General features: G+C 39.8%; 1 protein-coding gene and 1 non-coding gene across 2 annotated transcripts; one reads left to right on the forward strand and one right to left on the reverse strand.

Annotated features, from left to right (window-relative positions):
- Positions 1 to 739: 739 nt before the first annotated feature.
- Positions 740 to 2,485, reverse strand: LOC110943611. The gene has a single exon (XM_022185348.1). It carries the CDS (start codon positions 2,483 to 2,485, stop codon positions 740 to 742), a length of 1,746 nt encoding a protein of 581 aa, XP_022041040.1.
- Positions 2,486 to 3,104: 619 nt separating this feature from the next.
- LOC118492632 lies at positions 3,105 to 3,211 on the forward strand. The gene has a single exon (XR_004894637.1). It is a non-coding gene; the product is annotated as a small nucleolar RNA R71 (small nucleolar RNA).
- The last annotated feature ends 18,040 nt before the right edge of the window (positions 3,212 to 21,251 follow it).

Raw genomic sequence — 21,251 nt, forward strand, 5'->3', positions numbered from 1 at the left:
GCTGGCATCGCACATGATCTCAAATGGGAGGCTCCAATCGGGAGCAATCAGAATGCGAGCAGTCACTAACCTCTCCCTAATAAACTCGAAGGCCCTCAAACACTCATCGTCGAACAGAACGGCCTATCTTTCTCTAGCAGCTGGGTCATCGGGCGAGCAATCTTCAAAAAGTCGCGGATGAAACGGCGGTAGAATCCCGCATGACCCAAGAAACTCCGAATCGATTTCACAGAAGTAGGCGGCGGGAGCTTGGATATAACATCAACCTTGGCTTGATCAACCTCAAGCCCCGCCTGTGAAATCTTGTGCCCTATCACAATCCCCTCTCGAACCATAAAATGACACTTCTCCTAGTTAAGCATTAGGTTCGTCTCCTCACATCGAGTAAGCACACGCTCGAGATTACGCAGACAGTGATCGAAGGAACTCCCAAATACAGAAAAGTCATCCATGAACACCTCCATGGAGTCCTCGATCAACTCGTGAAAGATCGCCACCATACAGCGCTGAAATGTGGCTGGAGCGTTACATAACCCAAATGGCATGCGTCGATACGCGAAGGTGCCAAAAGGGCATGTAAATGTGGTCTTTTCCTGATCCTCTGGTGCAATAGGGATCTGGAAATAACCTGAGAATCCATCAAGAAAGCAATAGAACTGCTGTCCTGACAGTCGCTCCAGCATGAATGGCAAAGGAAAGTGATCCTTGCGTGTGGCATCATGAGTCTGCGATAATCTATTCAAACTCGCCAGCCGGTGACGGTCCGGGTGGGTATCAACTCATTCCTATCGTTGACGACCACTGTCATACCCCCCTTCTTGGGGACCACCTGGACGGGACTCACCCATGCAGAGTCCGAAATCGGGTAAATCAGTCCTGCATCCAGCAACTTAATCACCTCTTTCTTCACAACCTCTTGCATATTAGAGTTTAGCCTTCTCTGAGGCTGAACCATCGGCTTGAACTCCTCTTCCATCAAAATCCTGTGCGTGCAAAACGAAGGGTTAATACCCTTGATGTCCATCAGCTTCCACGCAATAGCCTGCTTGTGCTCTCTCAAAACACTCATCAGCTTCTTCTTCTCCTCCTCCGTCAATCCAGCAGAAATGATGACGGGTAACTGCGATCCCTCGCCCAAGAATGCGTACTCCAGATGAGACGGCAACTCCTTCAACTCCAGGGGCGGGGGTGCCTCAACAGACGGTCTCTCCTTCGGAATCTCCTCCTCCTCGATAACCTCAAACACCTCGAATCTAGGGGAAGGCTCGGTAGCCTGCAACAGAGGGTCCTGCTCAACATCTAACTCAGTGACCTCACTCCCCTGATCATCCACACTAGCATCATGCGTATCAGACGCATCTCTCCCATAAATCTCACTGAGAAGGCCACCCACATGTGACATAAAAGTATCGATAAAGTATAGAGTGTCATCATGCTGCTGGGTATGCCTCATAGAACGCTGAATGTCGAATGTGACCTCATCCTCATCTACTCGAAGAGTCAACTTGCCGTCGTACACGTCAATGAGTGCTCGTGTCGTGGCAAGGAATGGACGACCTAATATCAGTGGGACCTCAGAGTCCTCGTCCATGTCAAGGATGACGAAGTCAACTGGAAACACGAATTTGTCGACCTTCACCAACATGTTCTCCACGATGCCCCTAGGAAACTTCACCGATCGATCGGCGAGCTGAATACTCATGCGCGTAGGGGAAGGCTCTCCTAGGTCAAGCTTAGCGAAAATGGAATAGGGCATGAGATTTATGCTAGCACCTAGGTCAGCAAGCGCATTACTGACAGTAAGATTCCCAATCAGACATGGGATGGTAAAGCTACCAGGATCAGTCATTTTCTTTGGCAGCTTGTTCTGCACGACAGCAGAACACTCCTCACTCAGGGTGACAGTCGAAAGATCCTCTAGTTTCTTCTTATTCGTAAGAATATCCTTCAAAAACTTCGCATACTTTGGCATCTTCGCCAAAGCCTCGACGAGCGGGATGTTCACGTGTAACTTCTTCAGCATCTCCATGAAACGACCATACTGCTCCGCGTCCTTACCCTTCACTAACCTACCAGGGTGAGGGAGTGTCGGCTTGTACACCCTCATCGGCTCCTTCTCTGCATCCTTCTTCTCTACTAGAGACCCGCTGGACTGTGCTGTACTTGCTGGGCGCAGCCTAGGGTGCACTTTGCCAGCAGGGGTCTCCATCTCAATCACCTCGTCGACCTCCGGGTCCTCATCGACTACCGGCTCGACCTCTACAGCTCCTCGACCACTCCTCGTAGTAACAGCCTTTGCAGTGGCATTTGGATTACCCTCAGTGCTACTAGGGAGACCACCAGGGGGTCTCTGACTCAACTTCTCTGACATCACACCTACAGTCATCTCAAGATTCTGGAAAGCCATGCTCTGATTCTTCATGAAAGTCTCATGCTCCAAGAATCGCGATTGGTTCTCCTGATGTCGTGCCTCCTCTCTGGTCATGAATTGAGTCAGTAACTGTGTCTACTGAACCAGGGTCTCTTGATGCTTCTTCATTGTCTCCTGGTTCTGCCTCATCATCTCCTCCAACGTGGGGCTTTTATTCGTACCCGAACTCGATCCTGCTCCTGCGTCCTAAAACAAGTTCTGACGCTGCTGAAACCCCGGTGGCTGGTTGTTCTTCCAACTGAAATTCGGGTGGTTCCTCCAATTCGAATTGTAACGCTCCCCAAAATTTCCCTGATTTCGATTTCCCACAAACTCTACCTGCTCTGGTGTCTCAGTAGGGGCAATAGGACACGCGGTCGTGTCATGCCTACCAGTGCATATCTCGCATAGCTGCTCCTTCTGTACCTTCATATCACTCACCTGCTGCTTCAAAGCATCAATCTGTGCTTGCATCCTGGTGACCTCATCGACCTTGTGCACTCCTCTATGTGTAGTGGATGAATCTCTAGACTCAGGAAACTCGTAGCTACTCATCGCTATATCCTCGAACATATCCATGCACTCATCAGGTGTCTTGGCGGTCAGAAGATTGCCACCGGCAGTAGTGTTCAGCATATTCCTCGTAGTGGGCGTCACTCCATGATAGAACCTCTCAACTAAAGCCCAATCCTCAAATCTGTGATGAGGACACTTGAGTAATAACTCCTTGAAACGCTCCCATGTCTCGTAGAATGAATCTCCCTCCTTTTGACGAAACTCTTGGATCATGCTCCTCAGACGAGCGGTTTTGGAAGGAGGGAAATACTTACTTAAGAATTTTTCTTTCATACCGGCCCAAGTAGTAATGGATCCCGCAGGAAGGGATTCCAACCAAGCATGGGCGCGGTCAGCCAGCGAGAATGGAAATAGGCGCAGCTTGCAGGCATCCTCGGTGACACCTTGCTCCTGGAACGTATCGCAGATAGCTGAAAAGCGCGAGAGATGGACATTCGGGTCCTCAGAAGGTAGTCCATGGAATTGGATGGTGTTCGTAACCATCGTGATGATCTGGGGTGGAATCTGCCAGCGATTAACCCCGATAGCGGGTCGGGTAATGCTGGAACGAGCATTGGCTGCATTCGGCCTGGCGTAGTCTGCGACGACTCTCCTAGCTGGGGCTTCGTTGTCACCCATAGTAGAAGCAGAAGATGAAGTGTGTACCTGACTAGCTCGGGAAATGCGAAGGCGCTCGTGGAAATCTCGCTCGGGCTCAGACGAAGCAGCAAATAAAGGTGGCCCCTGTGAACGAGTGTGGTGCATACAATGAAGAAAACTACTTAAACAAAGACTAAAGGAAATCTAACCCTAAAGGCACAAATTGCAAGCAAAAGGCACCTAAAGGTAATGAAAATCTATGAAAGCAAATAAACAACTAAATAGACGACTCGGGTCGTTCTCTAAAGTGCCAGTGTCCCCGGCAACGGCGCCAAAAACTTGATGTGTGAAAATGTGTATATTAAATTCGAACAAGTTTTAAAAATGGAATCACAACCTAAACCACACACAATCGGCAAGTGCACCGGTCGCAGTGTAGTGTAGATGGCAAGACCGGATATCGATCCGTGGACACTATATGCAAACTCTAGATACTGAACCTCTATCGAATAAGTAGTCAAATTTTTAGATTTGTTTTGAGTGATTTTGAATAATTAACTAACAGCTAAAATAAGCAAGAAAACATAGGAAACAAAACAAGCAAACGAAGCAAACACGTGCACAAATTGTGATCAAATATATATGAGATAAAGGCTACCTAGGTGTCGAATCCCTAGAATCATGCAATGCTAACGTGACAATGATGACGGTTAAATATCTATTTCCCTCGATTGACCCCCCGCTAGAGATGTCCCAAACGAGAAAGCAAGACTAAATGTGAAGTGCTAGAACGAACAGGCTCGAGCTATCAATACCAAATCCTACGAAAATAGAATCCTTTTGACCTCAGAGACAATAATGTTGAGAGAGAATCCCACAATCGCAAAGCAAACCCAACTTTGATAATTAAAATCCTAGGAAACCCTAATTACGATGCAATAAACGAGCCCGAGCTATCGGTCACCCAATCTACCCACCAATAATTAGCTAATAACCTAGCTCACCCTAATCGTCTTTCGAGTCACAAGATGAGGATGCAAGTTTTAATATCGTGATTTTAATTATTAATCAACTTGGTCAATTTCTCAACACAACATTCAACCCGAAAATCCTAAGATAACCGAATTAAATTAAATCCTAAGTCTAGGGGGAATTTCTTCGTGCCTAAACCACTGAATTTATTGACTAATAACAATCAAAATATACCAACATGCAATATCAAGATCAATATCAATATCAAAGAAAGATTATGTAAATCACATCAAATAACCGAAATCATGTCAAATATGCATTACAATCATCTAGTTCATCAAAACCTAGGTAGTTGTGAAGTTTAGCTACTCATAATATTCAATAAAACAACTGAACAAAGTCTGGAAACAACTGAATTCATAGTTCAAGACGAAAAGAAACCGAAAAACTAATGTTTAACGAACCCGAAACGCTCCAAACTCGAACCGAAAGCTTCCAAGACTCTTGCACAGCTTCAAGATGCCTCACAATCGTCCAAGAATGCTCCAATGCCGCCTGTGTTGCGTGAATGAATAAACCATAGTCGGCTGCCTTGATTTATAATTTTTTTTGCGAAAACCGACTCGCTTACGGACCGTATGGTGAAAGGCTTGCGGTCCGACTCGCTTGCGGACCGTAAAGACCTGGTCTTACGGTCCGTAAAGGGTCCTGTACAACATTATTTTATTTTTTTCTTGCTTTTCCGACACGTCTTTCCGTGTTCCTTTCGCTGCACCATTTTTCTTCCGTTTTCACCGCGAAATTAGCAGGTTCATCATCAATTCCTGCAAATCCATAATTTAAACAATTAAGTATCCAAATCGCGAGAAAACCACATCCAAAATCATAAGAATGTAAGGAATTTGATACGAAAAATATGTGTAATTATAAACATATCAAACCTCATTCTATCGTATCTCCCGATTTAGGATATGTTTATTAACATAGTTACCTATACTAGGTGCTGGTTGATTTGTGATCCTTGGAGCCTTATTTGGTCTTATTCTCAAGACTATTAGGCAATCCCAAGTGAGTACATAGTTCCCCTCTTTTACCGTTTTCAAATATTTTGGGGTGATACACATGTACATACATGTTACTTTCGTGCATTTCATGCTTTTATGACATAAACATGCTAGTTTCACCTAGTACACTTATAGTACATGCTTTCAATCGTGTTTTGCTATGTATGTCAAGCATGCTAGCGCATTGATTTATTACACATTTGTTGCATATGTTTACTTAGCATATGTACACATTGTTTTACATGACATTTCTGCTATGTATGTTACTGAGCATGCTATCACATTGTTTTACATGAACATTTCTACTAGGCATGTTTACTTAGCATTCCTAGTACATGGTTTTCACATGCTACATTGGTTATGACATTTGGTGTGTATAATCAGGACAATAATACATTCATTAACATTGATCACGCCGCTCGGTAGTATGTAATGGTACCATAGGAATTGACAACTCCCGTTTCTGACTTCCTAGGTTTGTTTGGAAGTTGGGAATGACAGAATCCAACTACATAACTTAGATAAACCTTTAATTTGTTTAAAGGTTTGTCGCCACAGTCGCAAGGCTTGAATGTATGCAATTAACATCACTGCATAAATGTTTGTAATCATAAGGCATTGTTTTTCTGCAAAGCATAACATTTGATTTAAACTTAGGTTTATTCAAAAACCTTGTTTTGTACATTTTACTATGGGGTTGAGTAATTACTTGTTATTCACCATACACGACATTTGTTTCACATTAACATCATCACATAGCTTAAGTAGGTACTTGCTACTTGCTATGCATTTCATTTTGATATATATGATACATGTTACACACGACATTGGACATGGTTTATACATAAACATTTTTGACATTGAACAAGACATTTTGGTTTCTTATTGATAAGTGATTTATGTAACGGGGCTATGTGTTATATGATAAAAGCATGGTGGATACGCCGCTGGTACTTCCTATATATAAGTGCTTTTATTGTATTATACATTGCTGCGTTATCTAAACCACTTGGGCAAGACATGAAACATTTTTACAAGAACATGAGATTGTTTTACAAAGTATACATTTTTATACGAATTCACTTTTACTTGGTTATTCATTTAACCATGCATTGTCCTTTCATCATCATTTGATTTTCATATCGATTTTCATATGATTTCTTAAACGAAAACATTTTACAAGGTTCATGACTACATTTTTGTTAAACACTTTTCAAACCACAAGTCGTGAATCCTGCATAAACAAAACCTATGTATCTCACAGGCATTTTTATGCTGACGTACCTATTTTTACATGTGTTTTCAGGTGCTAATGCATGATGTTGATTGTGCTTCACTTAGGCGGACTCGGGCCTTAGTGACTTAAAAGACAGTTATTATGTTGTTTTAGTTTGAACTAAAAGACAATGTAAACTTTAATCTTAATAATACATAACTTTAATTACCATGGTTGTTGAAACAATAATTTTGTCGCAATTCACTCCCCGGCGTTTCCGCCGCGGTTTTGTTGTTTTAACGCGGCCGGGGTGTGACATATATATATATATATATATATATATATATATATATATATATATATATATATATATATATATATATATATATAGGGGAAGGTTCATTGGGGAACACTTAAAAATTGGGGAACAGCGGGGAACCGGCTCAAACGAACTCCGATTGAACTCATTCCAGCGGCGTTGGAACCGGCTCGTCGAACCCTAACTAAGATCTTTTAACCCTAAACCCTAAATCCTAACTCCTAAACTCTAAACCCTAAAGCTAAAAAAATAAGGCTAAAACCTAAGATAAACCGTACAATCTAAACTATAAACCCTAAAAACTAAACCCTAAAGGCTAAACCCTAAGCTAAACCCTAAAGCTAAACCCTAAAGCTAAACCCTAAACCCTAAAGCTAAACCCTAAACACTAAATCTAAACCCTAAAGCTAAACCCTAAAGCTAAACCCTAAAGAAAAACCCTAAAAGCCAAACCCTAATATATTTAGGGTTTAGGGGTTATGATTTAGGGTTCAGGGTTAAAAGATCCTAGTTAGGGTTCGACGAGCCGGTTCCAACGCAACTGAAATGAGTCCAATCGGAGTTCGTTTGAGTCGGTTCCCCGCTGTTCCCCACTTTTTAAGTGTTCCCCAATGAACCTCACACTATATATATATATATATATATATATATATCATATCCATATATATGTGTATGAACATAATGCAATATGAATTTTATAACACTATAATAATATTACGATGGTAACATTAATATCTTCATATTAATATAAGATGACACAATTCAGATATAATACTTTGAAAAATATCATAATATAAATATTAAAATAGGGTGGGAGTTGGCTACAAAGTCCATTTTTTCTACAAAGTGTACTAAGTCATAAAACACAACAATTTCAGCCATAACGCACACTCAAACCCCACAAATAAAAAAGTAAAGATTACTAGAATGTCATATTTGTGGGTTTTGTGTTGTGTTTTGGATGATAAGGCTTTGATTTTCGAATGACTAACATCAGGGTGTTTTATGATGATCATCATGTTGTGTTTTATATTCATATTTCTACGATGCTGTGTTTGAAGTTTTTATGGAATGTTAGGGTTTGGATATTGTGTTTTAGTGATCTTCACACTGTTATTTGTGGGTTTTGAGTGTGTTTTATGGTTGAAATTGTGGTTTTTTATGACTTTGTACACTTTGTAGGAAAAATAGACTTTGTAGCCGAACCCCACCCAAAATAATATGTATTATACCTAGATGATTTTACGTCATTTAAATTTTCAGGATATGTAACCCCTATATATTTTTTTCTTACAGCAGGTTATGCTATAAATATAAAAGGAATATATTCATAAAATATTAAAATTTTGTGATAAATATAGCATACCCATATGTTTATGTGAATACAATTCAAAATAAATTATAATAATATTATAATATTAACCTTAATATTTTAATCAAAGATATAAGATAACACCCTTAGGTGTGATATCACTAAAATATCATAATATAAAATATTATTTGATACAAGTAGTATGTTTTATGATTTATGATATAACCCAAAATTTTACTAGACTTAAATCTATATTTTTGTCAAAGTCTTGACAAAACGTGTAATTATACTAACTTTGTTAAAATATAATATTTTAGCATACATAAAACATGTTTAGATAGAATAACTAAAAACAAGATATTCATGATAACTCTATGAAAATATTATTCCATATGATTATATTATATCCATATAGGCAAATGTACATTTTCATCTATATGAAAGGTATGCAAATATATGTATAAAATATTTTATATTTTATAACCTCTATTAATGGAACAAATAACATTTTATGCATAGAATAAAAATAAGTCCAAAAACATTTGGTATTTAAAATATATGTATATAACACATACAAATTGTAACACCCCGTAAAATCATACCCAGTGAAATAAAGACACGTGTCAGGAACCCGGATCAAATAAAGGATGTATGGTAGGATTTAAAAAGGGCGTCATGTTATTAAAATACCTCTGAACGACCCAAGTTATAAATCCCAAGACCTTAAATCGTTATGATAAATATCTGATGTATCTAGCCGGTTGTCCTAAATAAATAAATTCCATTTTATAAGGAAATTTGGTTCTTTAAAATGTTACTACAACATTCATGAATTAAAATTCTTGATTTAAAAGAATTGAACTCAAATTAAAATGCATGACCAAACCTCCATAAGGATCCAATGTGAATTCTCGGTATTTCTGACATTTTAAAACCTTCCACAAAGAGCCAAAGTTGTGTAAGTACATGCAAGGCATGCAAGGGCTGAAAACTTGGTCCCCTTTACTGAAAAGAAGCACAAGATTCGGACTTGTAAGAAATATAAGGACAACGCCTAAGAGTTTGCAAAAATTTCGTCTCTGGTCATCGGTTACGGGCCGTAAGAGCTAAGGCTTACGGTCCGTAAAGATAAGCTTACGGACCGCAAGGGAATCGCTTACAGTTTGTAAGGCTGTCGCTGGCAGCAAAAATGGACAGCTGCATGTTCAGCCTGCTCCACCGCCTTATATGAGTGGTTTTCAAAAATCAGAGGTCTTGTAACTGGTTTTTAGCATCATAGGGACACCTGGGAGGATCTCATGACAATGGTAGAGTTGTTTGGCATCATCCTAAGGAATTTGGTTCACTATATAAGAAGAACAAGTTGTGACATTCTCACTTGCTCACTTGGAAAATTATTCAAGACTTCTCTGGAGCTTCTCTGATCAGCAACAAGCCTTCTTAGGATCCTTAAGCATACTTAGGACTCTTGTAAGTGTCCTTAATCCTTTTTAATTTAGTTTAGCTTAGTTAATTAGCTAAAAGTCAAACCGTCGTAATTAAGGTTTGACTTCGAGATTAATCAATAATTATCCAGTCAAATCTAGAATTAAAAATACCTTTGAGTAGGTAATTATGTGGGTAACAAACCCTTAAAAGGGTATCCTTTGATTTCTAATCTAACTAGGCCAATTGTCGGGTCAAACATGATCTTAAAAAGTCAACAGAAAGTTTAAATTCAAATTAAGGCATAATTAGCAATGTAGGGTTCATGCAACCTGTTTTATCATTCATATAACTTGGTAATTAATATAAGAACATATCTAAACATGTTCAACCCTACAATTTTCAGTTTAGGCTTGGTTTGGGACCGAAAGTCGCATAGTTTGACTTATATTTTGACTTTCAGTTTTGACCCGTTTAAGCCAAGTTTAGGATTGCCTTAGAGATTCTTTCGGACCTAATTACATGTTAGTATAACCCTCTGTGATTATACGGCTTGGTTCAATAGTTGTCTAATTTTTATGCTAGTTTCCGTTAATTGCCTAAATGTTGACTAATATGCCCTTTCCACCTTGAAATGTGGTTTTTGAAAAAGTAAAAGAGTAGGAACATTTTCTACTGATTTATAAACTTGTACCCAAAATTTGATATCAGTTTGAGGTCTAGATTAGGAGTTATGCTCATTAGCGTAATTAGAAAGCTTTTTGTGAATTACTGGCATAATTAGCATATAGCTTATCTAAACCCAATTTTTGATACCAAATTTTATACCTACTGATATGAAATAATATTTTGGGATTTTTAGATATTTTTAATTATTTTTAGGCTGAGCATAACTTAGAATTCTAAGCTTATTTCGGTTAATGCCGGTTTTGCCCTTTTGAGCTATAAAATGAGTTTTATAAATCCTATTGACCCCAAACCTTTTTCTACTGATTCAATATGTTAAATAAATTATTTTGAGCCTTCTGGAATATTAAAAATATCAGCTTTCTATACAAAACCCGGAAATGGCTCCAAATCGCCTTTTTAAGCGTTTTTAACGCATAGTTGTATCAAGACTAGTTTATATATATAAAGGTTGATGCCTACTGATATTTTCAGTAAATATTTAATATCATAACAGTAGACAAAAGTCTAAAACTCAGATTTCCAATTTTGGCCTTTTAGGCTTATGTGAAATTACCAAAATGCCCCTACGGTGCATAGTATGGTTAAATTTAATAAATTTCATATATGTATATGATACCCTACTGATATGACTTATCAAATTAAGTATATTTATTGATTTAATCGGACCCGTAACTCAGGTTATTATTTAAACTCTTTTATAACCTTTAAAATAACCAAAATGCCCTAACGGGGCATAGTTTGGGTTTAAAATCATTTTGGAGATAATAGAAGACATATTACTGATGTCACAACATATTTAAGGCATATTAACTTAGGAAACTTGTATATGACTCTTATGGTTACTCGTTACGCACTTTTTGCATTCGGATCGGCTTACGTAACTAGTTTACACATATTAGCCTAAACGTGTCAAACCATATCATTTTTGTCTCAAAATCCGGAATGTGTTTAAGTTACCCATATTAAACAAGCATACAAGCTTGTCGGGTCAAAACCACATTCTAAGATGGTCCTTGCTTAATCATGCGTTAAACCGTATTCTTTCTTTAAAACTAACCGGTCTAAGCTTAGGCTAAATTAAAGACCCGTTAGGATTCTAATAGGTTATTATAAACCTTCGTTCCAGAATAGGAGACCCGGTAAAAGCTATTTGCACTTGCTTGTTGTGACTATACTTGCTCAGGTAAATACTTTTAACTTATTTTCCCTATACGGGCTTGGGGTACGGTATATAAAATACTGATTGGTCGGGCATTGAATCTTTAATCAAATGTAGGTTAAATCATTGAAATGACCCGTTAAAATTGTTTTGTTTGCTTAAAGCCTTTGGGGGGTTAATGACCATGTCCTGGATATCCTTGGCATCATTTTACGAAATGGCCACGACCTAAGCATGCGGGTGTAGGCGTACACCCGTTGAGCATAAATAAATATTAAGGTATAACCACCGGTTTTGGGTTAAATCGTTGCGGGATTATATCATGTGGTGTGTCTATTGATATTTAACTCGGTGTAGACTCGGGCTACTGAACGCATAAGAAACATGTAAATCTTTTACATGTTTATATTCCAATAATTATCTCAAGTTATATAAATCTTTTTATGCCATGTGCATTCAAATAAATTTTAAACCTTTTCAAAATGAGTCAGTTAAATTGTATTTACCAGTGTAAACTGACCTATTTTTCCAAAAAGGTTAAGTGCAGGTACTATGCGTAATAGGCTGGCCTCTCCTTAGCATCATTTAGAGTCTCGCAAGCTTGGATGCAAATTAAATCTGTTGAACAAGTTTCCTTTTCTTTTGATCCACCTGTGGATCTGTTTCAACTGTTGTGATACTTGATATTACAATTTTATTTGGTTGAAATAAATCTATCTTTTTGCTTCCGCTGTGCATTTAAATATTGTGTTGTTTGACTATGATTATATCAACTACGTCACGTTACTCCCACCGGGCCCACCGGTGACACGTGGAAAATAGGGGTGTGACAGGTTGGTATCTGTGCCAACACTGAGGGAATTAAACACTAGCCTTTTGTGTTTAATCTTAGTTATACAAATGCACATTCCTCGAGTTCCGAGTCTAGACAAAGAATATTGGACAAATTTAGTTTTGTTTTATTTTTGTCTTTTATTTTATATATGCTCTTGTTGTTATCTTTGTTTATGTTGACAGGTTAACGATGCCGCCACGACATATAGGAGGAAGAGGCAAGGCCCCAGTAACGGGCCATGACCACGAAGTCGGGCCTTCTCACCGGCATACACCCTCAATCACTATGAGCACGAGTCCTCAGGAGCTATGGAGGACTTATGTTGAACCCGGGAGGAGCCATGGAGGACTTATGTTGAACCCGAGCTGCAGTCCGAAAACGAGCCCAACAACCCCTAAGCATCTTTCATACCTCTTCTGCGATCAAACTCGCACCACTCTTTCAGCGACCCCACTCCCGCCTTTCAGAGCTGGTTCAACCCGGCTAATTACATTCAAGAACCCATGGGTTTCAACCCACTAGGACCCGAAGATCACTTTTCGGGTGGCAACGACATGGATGAGGATACGGATCTCGTGGAGCCTGCAACCGGGACCCCAAACCATCCCATCGAGATCTCGGATGGGTCCCCTTTCCATGGATCGCCTTACCGTGGTCCGGATAGCTACAAGGCGAGGTTCAACCAGATCGAGTGGTATTTTACACCCTCTGAGCACTCGTCTCCGTACCACCAGCAGCAGCAGCAACAACATCAGGATCCTTCAGTGGATTCTCGATTTGTGGCAGTTACTCCGCCACCACCACCACCAGTACAGCAACCGCCTCCGGAACCACCGAGGCGGAGAAGATCAAACGCGCGGACGTCCGTGCGAGGAGGAGTCCGCATCAGTACTCCTCAGCCCTCGAGTGGCAGCCACTATCCGCCACTCCAAGAAGAAGAAGACCCGCAGATGGGGGGACCATCAAACCCCGTCTCGGAGACAAACTCTGCGCCTGTGGCACCACCATTGGGTTTTGATAACCCAATCCCTGCATATGCCGGTTCAACGGCATATAACCCGTTCAAGCTACCGGGCCACAACAGCTACAACTATGCCAATGTGGACCCGTACTAGGAGGCGTGGGACTACAATGCTCGTCACCCTGAAGGGCCCTATGGTGGTCCTTGGACCACTAGGTACCCACCTTATGTGTACCAGCACCCGCCACCTCCTCAACCACTACATCACCAGCCGCCGCAACCGCAACTAATCCCGCTGGAACGTCAACAAGAGGTTCTGGATAGATTGGACAAATGTGAGCGGGATATTCAGACGGAGCTCAGTAACACTCGAGGCTTCTTCAAGGGGTTATCAGACCTGATCAAGGGGAAGTCCAAAAGAAGGGGTCATTAAAAGACCTTTGTTTATTTATTTTATTTAGTTGTAATCAAGTCCCTGCGTGGACTTTTTGTTTCTGTACTCAACCCCTACGTGGGCTTGTCTTTTTGTATTCTGCCCCTACGTGGGCATGTTTTTCTGTTGACCCCTGCGTGGGTTTGTTTGTTGTTTGGCCCCTGCGTAGGCATATTATTTTGTAGAAGTCCCGTTTAGGGCAAAAATGTATTTGTTTAAATAATTAATGAGATAGTTTAATTTAAATTTTCATTGTTGTTTATTATTGTCATGTGCATGTGCATAAAATATAAAATAAATGAATATAACATTTCTATTAAAAGATTTACCAATATAATAAAATGACAAAATCTAGAAAGGACAAGACCTAGCCACGTGTCATCATAAGACAGGGCCAAGATGGTAGTTCCATATTTAGATTCAGATCTATATTAACATCTCAATTTAGGACTGTTCTACGTTAATTATTAAAAGAATCTTAAAGGTAAAACCTAGTCTATATGTCATTGCAGACATGGCCAAGATGGTAGAACCTACACAAAAGATTCCAACTCTTGTTAACATCTGAAAGAATGTTAACATTCATGACAAACTGTGATGCGATAAAATCACATAGGTCATCCTTTTATTGGGTTATTTTGAAATTCCTTTAATTACATAACCATCCCTTAAGGATAAAGTGCCTACGGGCTATAACTAACGTCCTTGGGACTAAAGACAGTAGTAGCCTACAACTCCCTGTCTAGAAAAAGGTAATGAACTTGGATTCAAACCTTAATACCTTGACTTCGTAAAAGTCTTGGTTTCTAAATTAAAACTTTCTATGTGACTAGACTTTCTATGCTATTATTAAATTATAATATAGGATTATAATAAAGGTCCTGAATATATAAATTAACCAAAAATGGCTATTAAAACCATGGTTAATAAATCATAAAATACTATAAAAAGCTTCTAAATAAACCTTGCCCATTATTTTTATATGTAGCAATTGAAGCTACATGGCCGGGTCGGATGAGGTAAATAGTCATCCGGTGGAAAACCACGAGAATGCTAAGATACAGATGACTGGTGTAGAACTGCAAGCACTAGTTGATAAAGCTGTTGCAAAAGCTATGGAACGGCAATATAGTGAATATAGCGGGACTCGAAGTAGGACCCTATCCACTCCGCATTCCAAGCCTAAGACACATTTTGAAGCCCACAGCAAACCACACTCTACCCAACCTAAGCCCCAAAAAGAGGATGTCCAACATTCCTCAAACCAGCACAACATTCCATCCAAGAGAATTGTGCTAGACCAAGAACCACGTGCTAAAGGTTGTACTTATAAATATTTTGTTTCTTGTAAACCCCGGGATTTCACTGGGGAGAAAGGGGCAGTGTATTGTATGACATGGTTGGATGAGATGGACACGGTGGTAGATATTAGTGGATGTGCTGAAAGAGACATTGTGAAGTTCGTATCTCAGTCTTTTAAGGGTGAGGCATTAGCTTGGTGGAAGTCTTTGATCCAAGCTACAGGGAAAATCCCATTGTACAACATGTCTTGGGAACAATTTGTGACATTAATCAAGGAGAACTACTGCCCTCAGCATGATTTTGAAAAGATTGAAGCTGATTTCTTATCTCTGGTTATGAAGAACCTGGATTGTCAAGCCTACCTTACGAGCTTTAATACAATGTCAAGGTTGGTTCCTGATCTTGTGACCCCGGAACCCAAGAGAATAGCTCGTTTCATTGGTGGTTTGGCCCCAGAGATCAAGTCGAGTGTGAAAGCCTCTCGGCCAGCTACATTTAGGTCCGCAGCTGATATACGCTTGTCCCTCACACTGGACGCGGTCAAACAGAGATCGCTGAGGAACACGGATGCAGAGAAAAGGAAGCGTGATGATGACAATTCACGACGGTCAGACAAGAAGCACAAGGGAAACAATGACCACAAGAAGGGGTCTGGATCCAAGAAGGATGGGCATCAGTCTGGAGATAAGCCTAAGTGTAAGGTCTGTAAGAAACATCATTTTGGGAAGTGCAGATATGACTCAAAATCCCAGTCTCAGCCAAGGCCATGTGGGATTTGCAAATCTTCTGAGCATAAGACCCTAGACTGCAAGAAGCTGAAGGATGCAACATGCTACAGTTGCAATGAAAAAGGGCACATTAAGACAAATTGCCCAAAAGCTGCAAAGAAAGCTGAAGAAGGGAAGAAGACCAATGCCAGGGTCTTTCAGATGAACGCACATGAGGCAATCCAAAATGATAATGTCATAACAGGTACTTTTCTTATTAATGATATCTACGCAAGAGTGTTGTAGGATTCTGGAGCAGATAAATCTTTTGTAGATAATAAGTTTTGTGAGTTGTTGAAAATGCCTGTTAAAGCCTTAAGTGTGAAGTATGAAGTGGAATTAGCTGACGGAACCATAGAAACCGCATCAACTGTATTAGATGGATGTGTCATATCTATTAGGAACCATTCTTTTCCTTTGTCTTTACTTCCGTTTAAGCTAGCCGGTTTTGATATAGTGATAGGCATGGATTGGTTATCGCATAACCAAGCCCAGATTGTGTGAAACAAGAAGCAAGTGGTGATCAAGACTCCGTCTGGTGAGCCACTTACCATTCAGGGAGATACCCAACATGGACTGCCTGAGCAAGTGTCTATGCTCAAGGCATCAGATGTCTAAAGAAGGGTTGTGTCATTTATATGGCACAAGTAACCGTAGATAAGAAGAAGCCCAAGATTGAAGATATACCAGTCATTTCTGAATACCCTGAAGTTTTCCCGGAAGAACTACCTGGTTTGCCACCAGATAGGCAAGTGGAATTCAGGATTGACATCATCCCTGGAGCAGCACCTGTTGCGAGAGCACCTTATAGGTTGGCACCAACAGAGATGAAGGAATTAAGGACACAACTAGATGATTTGCTAGCCAAAGGATTCATTAGACCTAGTTCGTCTCCATGGGGAGCACCAATCTTGTTTGTCAAGAAAAAGGATGGTTCGATGCGTTTATGCATTGATTACCGTGAGCTTAATAATGTCACTATCAAGAATAGGTATCCTTTGCCCAGGATTGACGATCTGTTCGATCAGCTACAAGGAGCAAGCTACTTTTCCAAGATTGATCTGAGGTCAGGCTATCATCAGTTGAAGGTTAAAGATGAAGATGTACACAAAACTTCATTTAGAACTCCTTATGGTCATTACGAGTTCCTAGTGATGTCTTTTGGGCTCACTAATGCACCTGCCGCATTCATGGATCTCATGAATCGCGTCTGCAAGCCTTATCTAGATAAATTTGTCATCGTCTTCATCGATGACATCCTCATCTACTTGAAAAGCCAAGCTGACCACGAGAAGCATCTCCGTTGCATTCTGAAGCTGCTTCAATAAGAAAAGCTCTATGCCAAATTTTCAAAGTGTGAATTTTGGCTTCGTGAAGTCCAATTTCTTGGACATGTTGTTAGTGAGCGTGGTATCCAAGTGGATCCCGCAAAGATTGAAGCTATTATGAACTGGCAAGAGCCGAAGACGCCTACGGAGATTCGCAGCTTCCTAGGATTGGCAGGATACTACAGACGCTTTATTGAAAACTTCTCAAGAATTGCAGCACCCCTGACTCTTCTCACTCGCAAGAATAGCAAGTTTGATTGGGGGCCTAAGCAGCAAGAATCTTTTGATATTTTGAAGCAGAAGTTGAGCAACGCTCCAGTGTTGACGTTACCTGAAGGAATTGATGAGTTTGTAGTTTATTGTGATGCATCACACACCGGTATGGGTTGTGTGTTAATGCAGAAAGGCAAAGTCATTGCCTATGCTTCACGTCAGTTGAAGGTGCACGAGAAGAACTACACCACCCATGACTTGGAGCTGGGTGCCATTGTATTTGCACTAAAGCTTTGGAGGCATTACCTGTATGGAACTAAGTGTGTGATCTATTCTGATCACAAAAGCCTTCAGCATCTGTTCAATCAGAAGGATTTAAATATGAGGCAGCGACGTTGGATGGAAACTTTGAATGATTATGACTGTGAAATAAGATACCATCCAGGCAAGGCGAATGTAGTCGCTGATGCCTTAAGTAGAAAGGAAAGAGTGAAGCCGATAAGAATCAATGCCAAGAGCATTGAAATCAAGAATAGCTTGAATGAAAGGTTGTTAGCTGCGTAGAAGGAAGCTGTATTAGAAGCTAACTATCCTGAGGAAAAGTTAGGAGTAACTGAAGAATAGTTATCCTATGGCAAGGACGGAATCCTGAGATTAAATGGAAGAATATGGGTTCCTGTTTATGGAGGACTTCGGGAAGTTATCCTCCAGGGTGCCCATAGTTTCAAATATTCCATTCATCCTAGAGCTGATAAGATGTACCAGGACTTAAAGGAAAATTATTGGTGGATAGGCTTAAAGAAGTCTATAGCCGCCTATGTAGCTAAATGCTTGACGTGTGCGCAAGTCAAAGCTGAACATCAGAAGCCGTCAGGTTTGCTACAACAGCCTGAAATTCCCACTTGTTCCCACAAGTATGATCGACTACGGACATTTAGAATAAGTAACTTATTCACGGATTTAAACATGCTAAAATGGAACATAACTCAACATACCATAAAGAGTTATAATAACAATTGTTCCAATATCCAAATACAAAATAGATCAAATCCAATCACTAGAATATCGAAGTCCCAAGGCACAAGTATGACCCTTCATGCTTTGCCTGTTCAAGGAGCTTCGTGAGTGGATCCGCAGTATTTTGATCAGTGTGAACTTTGCGAATACATATCTTTTCCTTTTTCAACTTCATCCCTTATGTAGTTGAAACTCCGCTCAATGTGCCTAGTCTTTCGATGTACACGAGGTTCCTTGATTTAAGCAATCGCACCATCGTTATCACAAAGATTTCTAGGGGTCCTGAATGGTAGGGACTACCCCTAGATCGGCAATAATTCAAGTGGCAGATCCATATGAATTATCTCAATCAACGAAACGGCGATGTATTCTGATTCTGTAGTGGACAATGCTACCCTGATTGTGACCGAAAATCATCTCGATCAGTTTGGAAACTCGTATCCTTGTAACCCTTTACAATGAATTCCGAAACTCGCATCCCTGTAACCCTTTACAACGAGTTTTTGTTTGCCAGAGCCATATATTAGAAATATATCCTTAGTCCTTCTAAGGTATTTCAATATATATTTTAACAGTCACCCAATGAACGTTACTCGCTAGTATCTTCTCGTCATGCTTAAAGCGCATGACATGTCCGGTCTAGTGCATATCATTGCAAACATTACGGATCCTATAGCAGACGCATATGGGATTCCTTTCATTCTTTCTTGCTCATCCTTTGAGCTTGGACATTGAGACACACTCAATATTGTCCCCTCTTGAATAGGTACCGAACCTTTCATAGAGCTCTCTATCTTGAACCTTTCAAGACTTTGTCAATGTATGCACTTTAGTTTAAACCTATCAAGCGCCTCGATCTATCCCTATAGATCTTTGTTCCCAAAATATAGGCGACTTCACCAAGATCCTTAATGGAAGAACAACTTCTAAGCTAGGTTTTTACACCTTCCATGGTTGGAATGTCATTTCCAAATAGTAGAATGTCATCGACATGCAATACTAAGAAAGTAAAATGCTCCCACCAGCCTTCTTATACACAAGCCTTATCAACATTCTTGATGAATCCATATTCCCTAATCTCTTCATCAAAACGGTGATTTCAGCTTCTACATGCTTGTTTCAATCCATAGATTGATTTCTTTAACTTACATACTTTGTTAGGATGTTTTGGATCGACAAAACCTTCAGGCTGAACCATATAGACATCTTCCTCAAGATATCTATTAAGGAAAGCCATTTTGACATCCATTTGCCAAATCTCATAATCATATTATGTAGGTATGGCAAATAATATCCTAATTGACTTTAGCATTGCCACAGGTGAAAAGGTCTCATCATAATCAACCCTTTGAGTTTAAGTGAAGCCTTTTGCTACAAGTCTCCCATTATAAGTATCCAAGTTTCCATGCATATCTGTTTTCTTTTTGAAAACCCACTTATTTCCAACTACTTTGGAATTAAGAGGTGCTACAACCAATTTCCATACTTGGTTGTCATACATGGATTGCATCTCTACGTTCATGGCTTCAAGCCATTTGTCAAAATCGGATTTTGACATTGCATCATGGTAGGTTCACCCGAATCTACCCCACTTAGCATCCATCCATGAAAGATCCATATCTTTTAGGTGGACTACTAATTCTATCAGATCTATGAACGTTTTTGTGTGTATTGATCAACCGCTTGATCGTTTTCAACAACCTCTTTTTGAGTGCTAGTATTAACCAAACGTGTATCGGCTTGTGGTTCTCGATCCTTATCAAGTTCCACTGTTCTACTAATTCCTTCCACAAGGAACTTAGCTTCTAAAAACTCAGCCTTTCGAGCAACAAATGCCTTTTGCTCTGTTGGATTGTAGAAATAATATCCTATACCATTTTTAGGATATCCTACAAAGATACACTTAGTGGATCATATTTCTAATTTATTTGAGGTGTATTGCTTCACATAAAATTCACGACCTCATACCTTTAAATATGATAATGATGGAGCCCTTCCATGCCATATTTCAAAAGGTGTCTTATCCACTTTCTTGGTTTGGGCCATATTTAATATACGAGCCACGGAGAGCAAAGCGTAACCCCAAAATGATAGAGATAATGCGCCCCTAGCCATCATAGATCGAACCATATCCAAATAGAGTTCGATTCCTCCTCTATCGGAACGAAGAACTTTGATTGAGTTGATTTTGTACTTCACATTTTGAAGATTTTGAATGTTTCAAAACTTCATCTTAGTGTCAAGTACACATAACCATAACTACTATAGTTGTCGGTAAAAGTAATGAAGTATCTTTCACCATTCCTAGTCATTGGCTTAAAAGGATCACATACTTCCGAATGTATGATACCTAATAAATATTTTGCGCCTTCCCTTTAAGGGATTACTTGGTCATTTTACCTTGTAAACAAGATTCACATGTATCAAATGAACCAACTTCACTTGTCTCCAAAAGACAATTCTTTCGAAGTGTTTAGATGCGACATCTGTTTATATGACCAAGGCGATAATGCCAGAGATAGGTCTCACTCAAATCCATTTTGAGTTTCTTGGTGATTGCTTGGTACATTGAACTATCAAATGACGTATTATTATGAACCAATTCATCAATACCATTTGAAAGGTTAGCTTTAAAGTAAAACATGTCATTCATCGAAATATAAATGTCATTGT

Source organism: Helianthus annuus, chromosome 5 (assembly GCF_002127325.2).
Source record: "Helianthus annuus cultivar XRQ/B chromosome 5, HanXRQr2.0-SUNRISE, whole genome shotgun sequence".
NCBI lineage: Eukaryota > Viridiplantae > Streptophyta > Magnoliopsida > Asterales > Asteraceae > Helianthus > Helianthus annuus.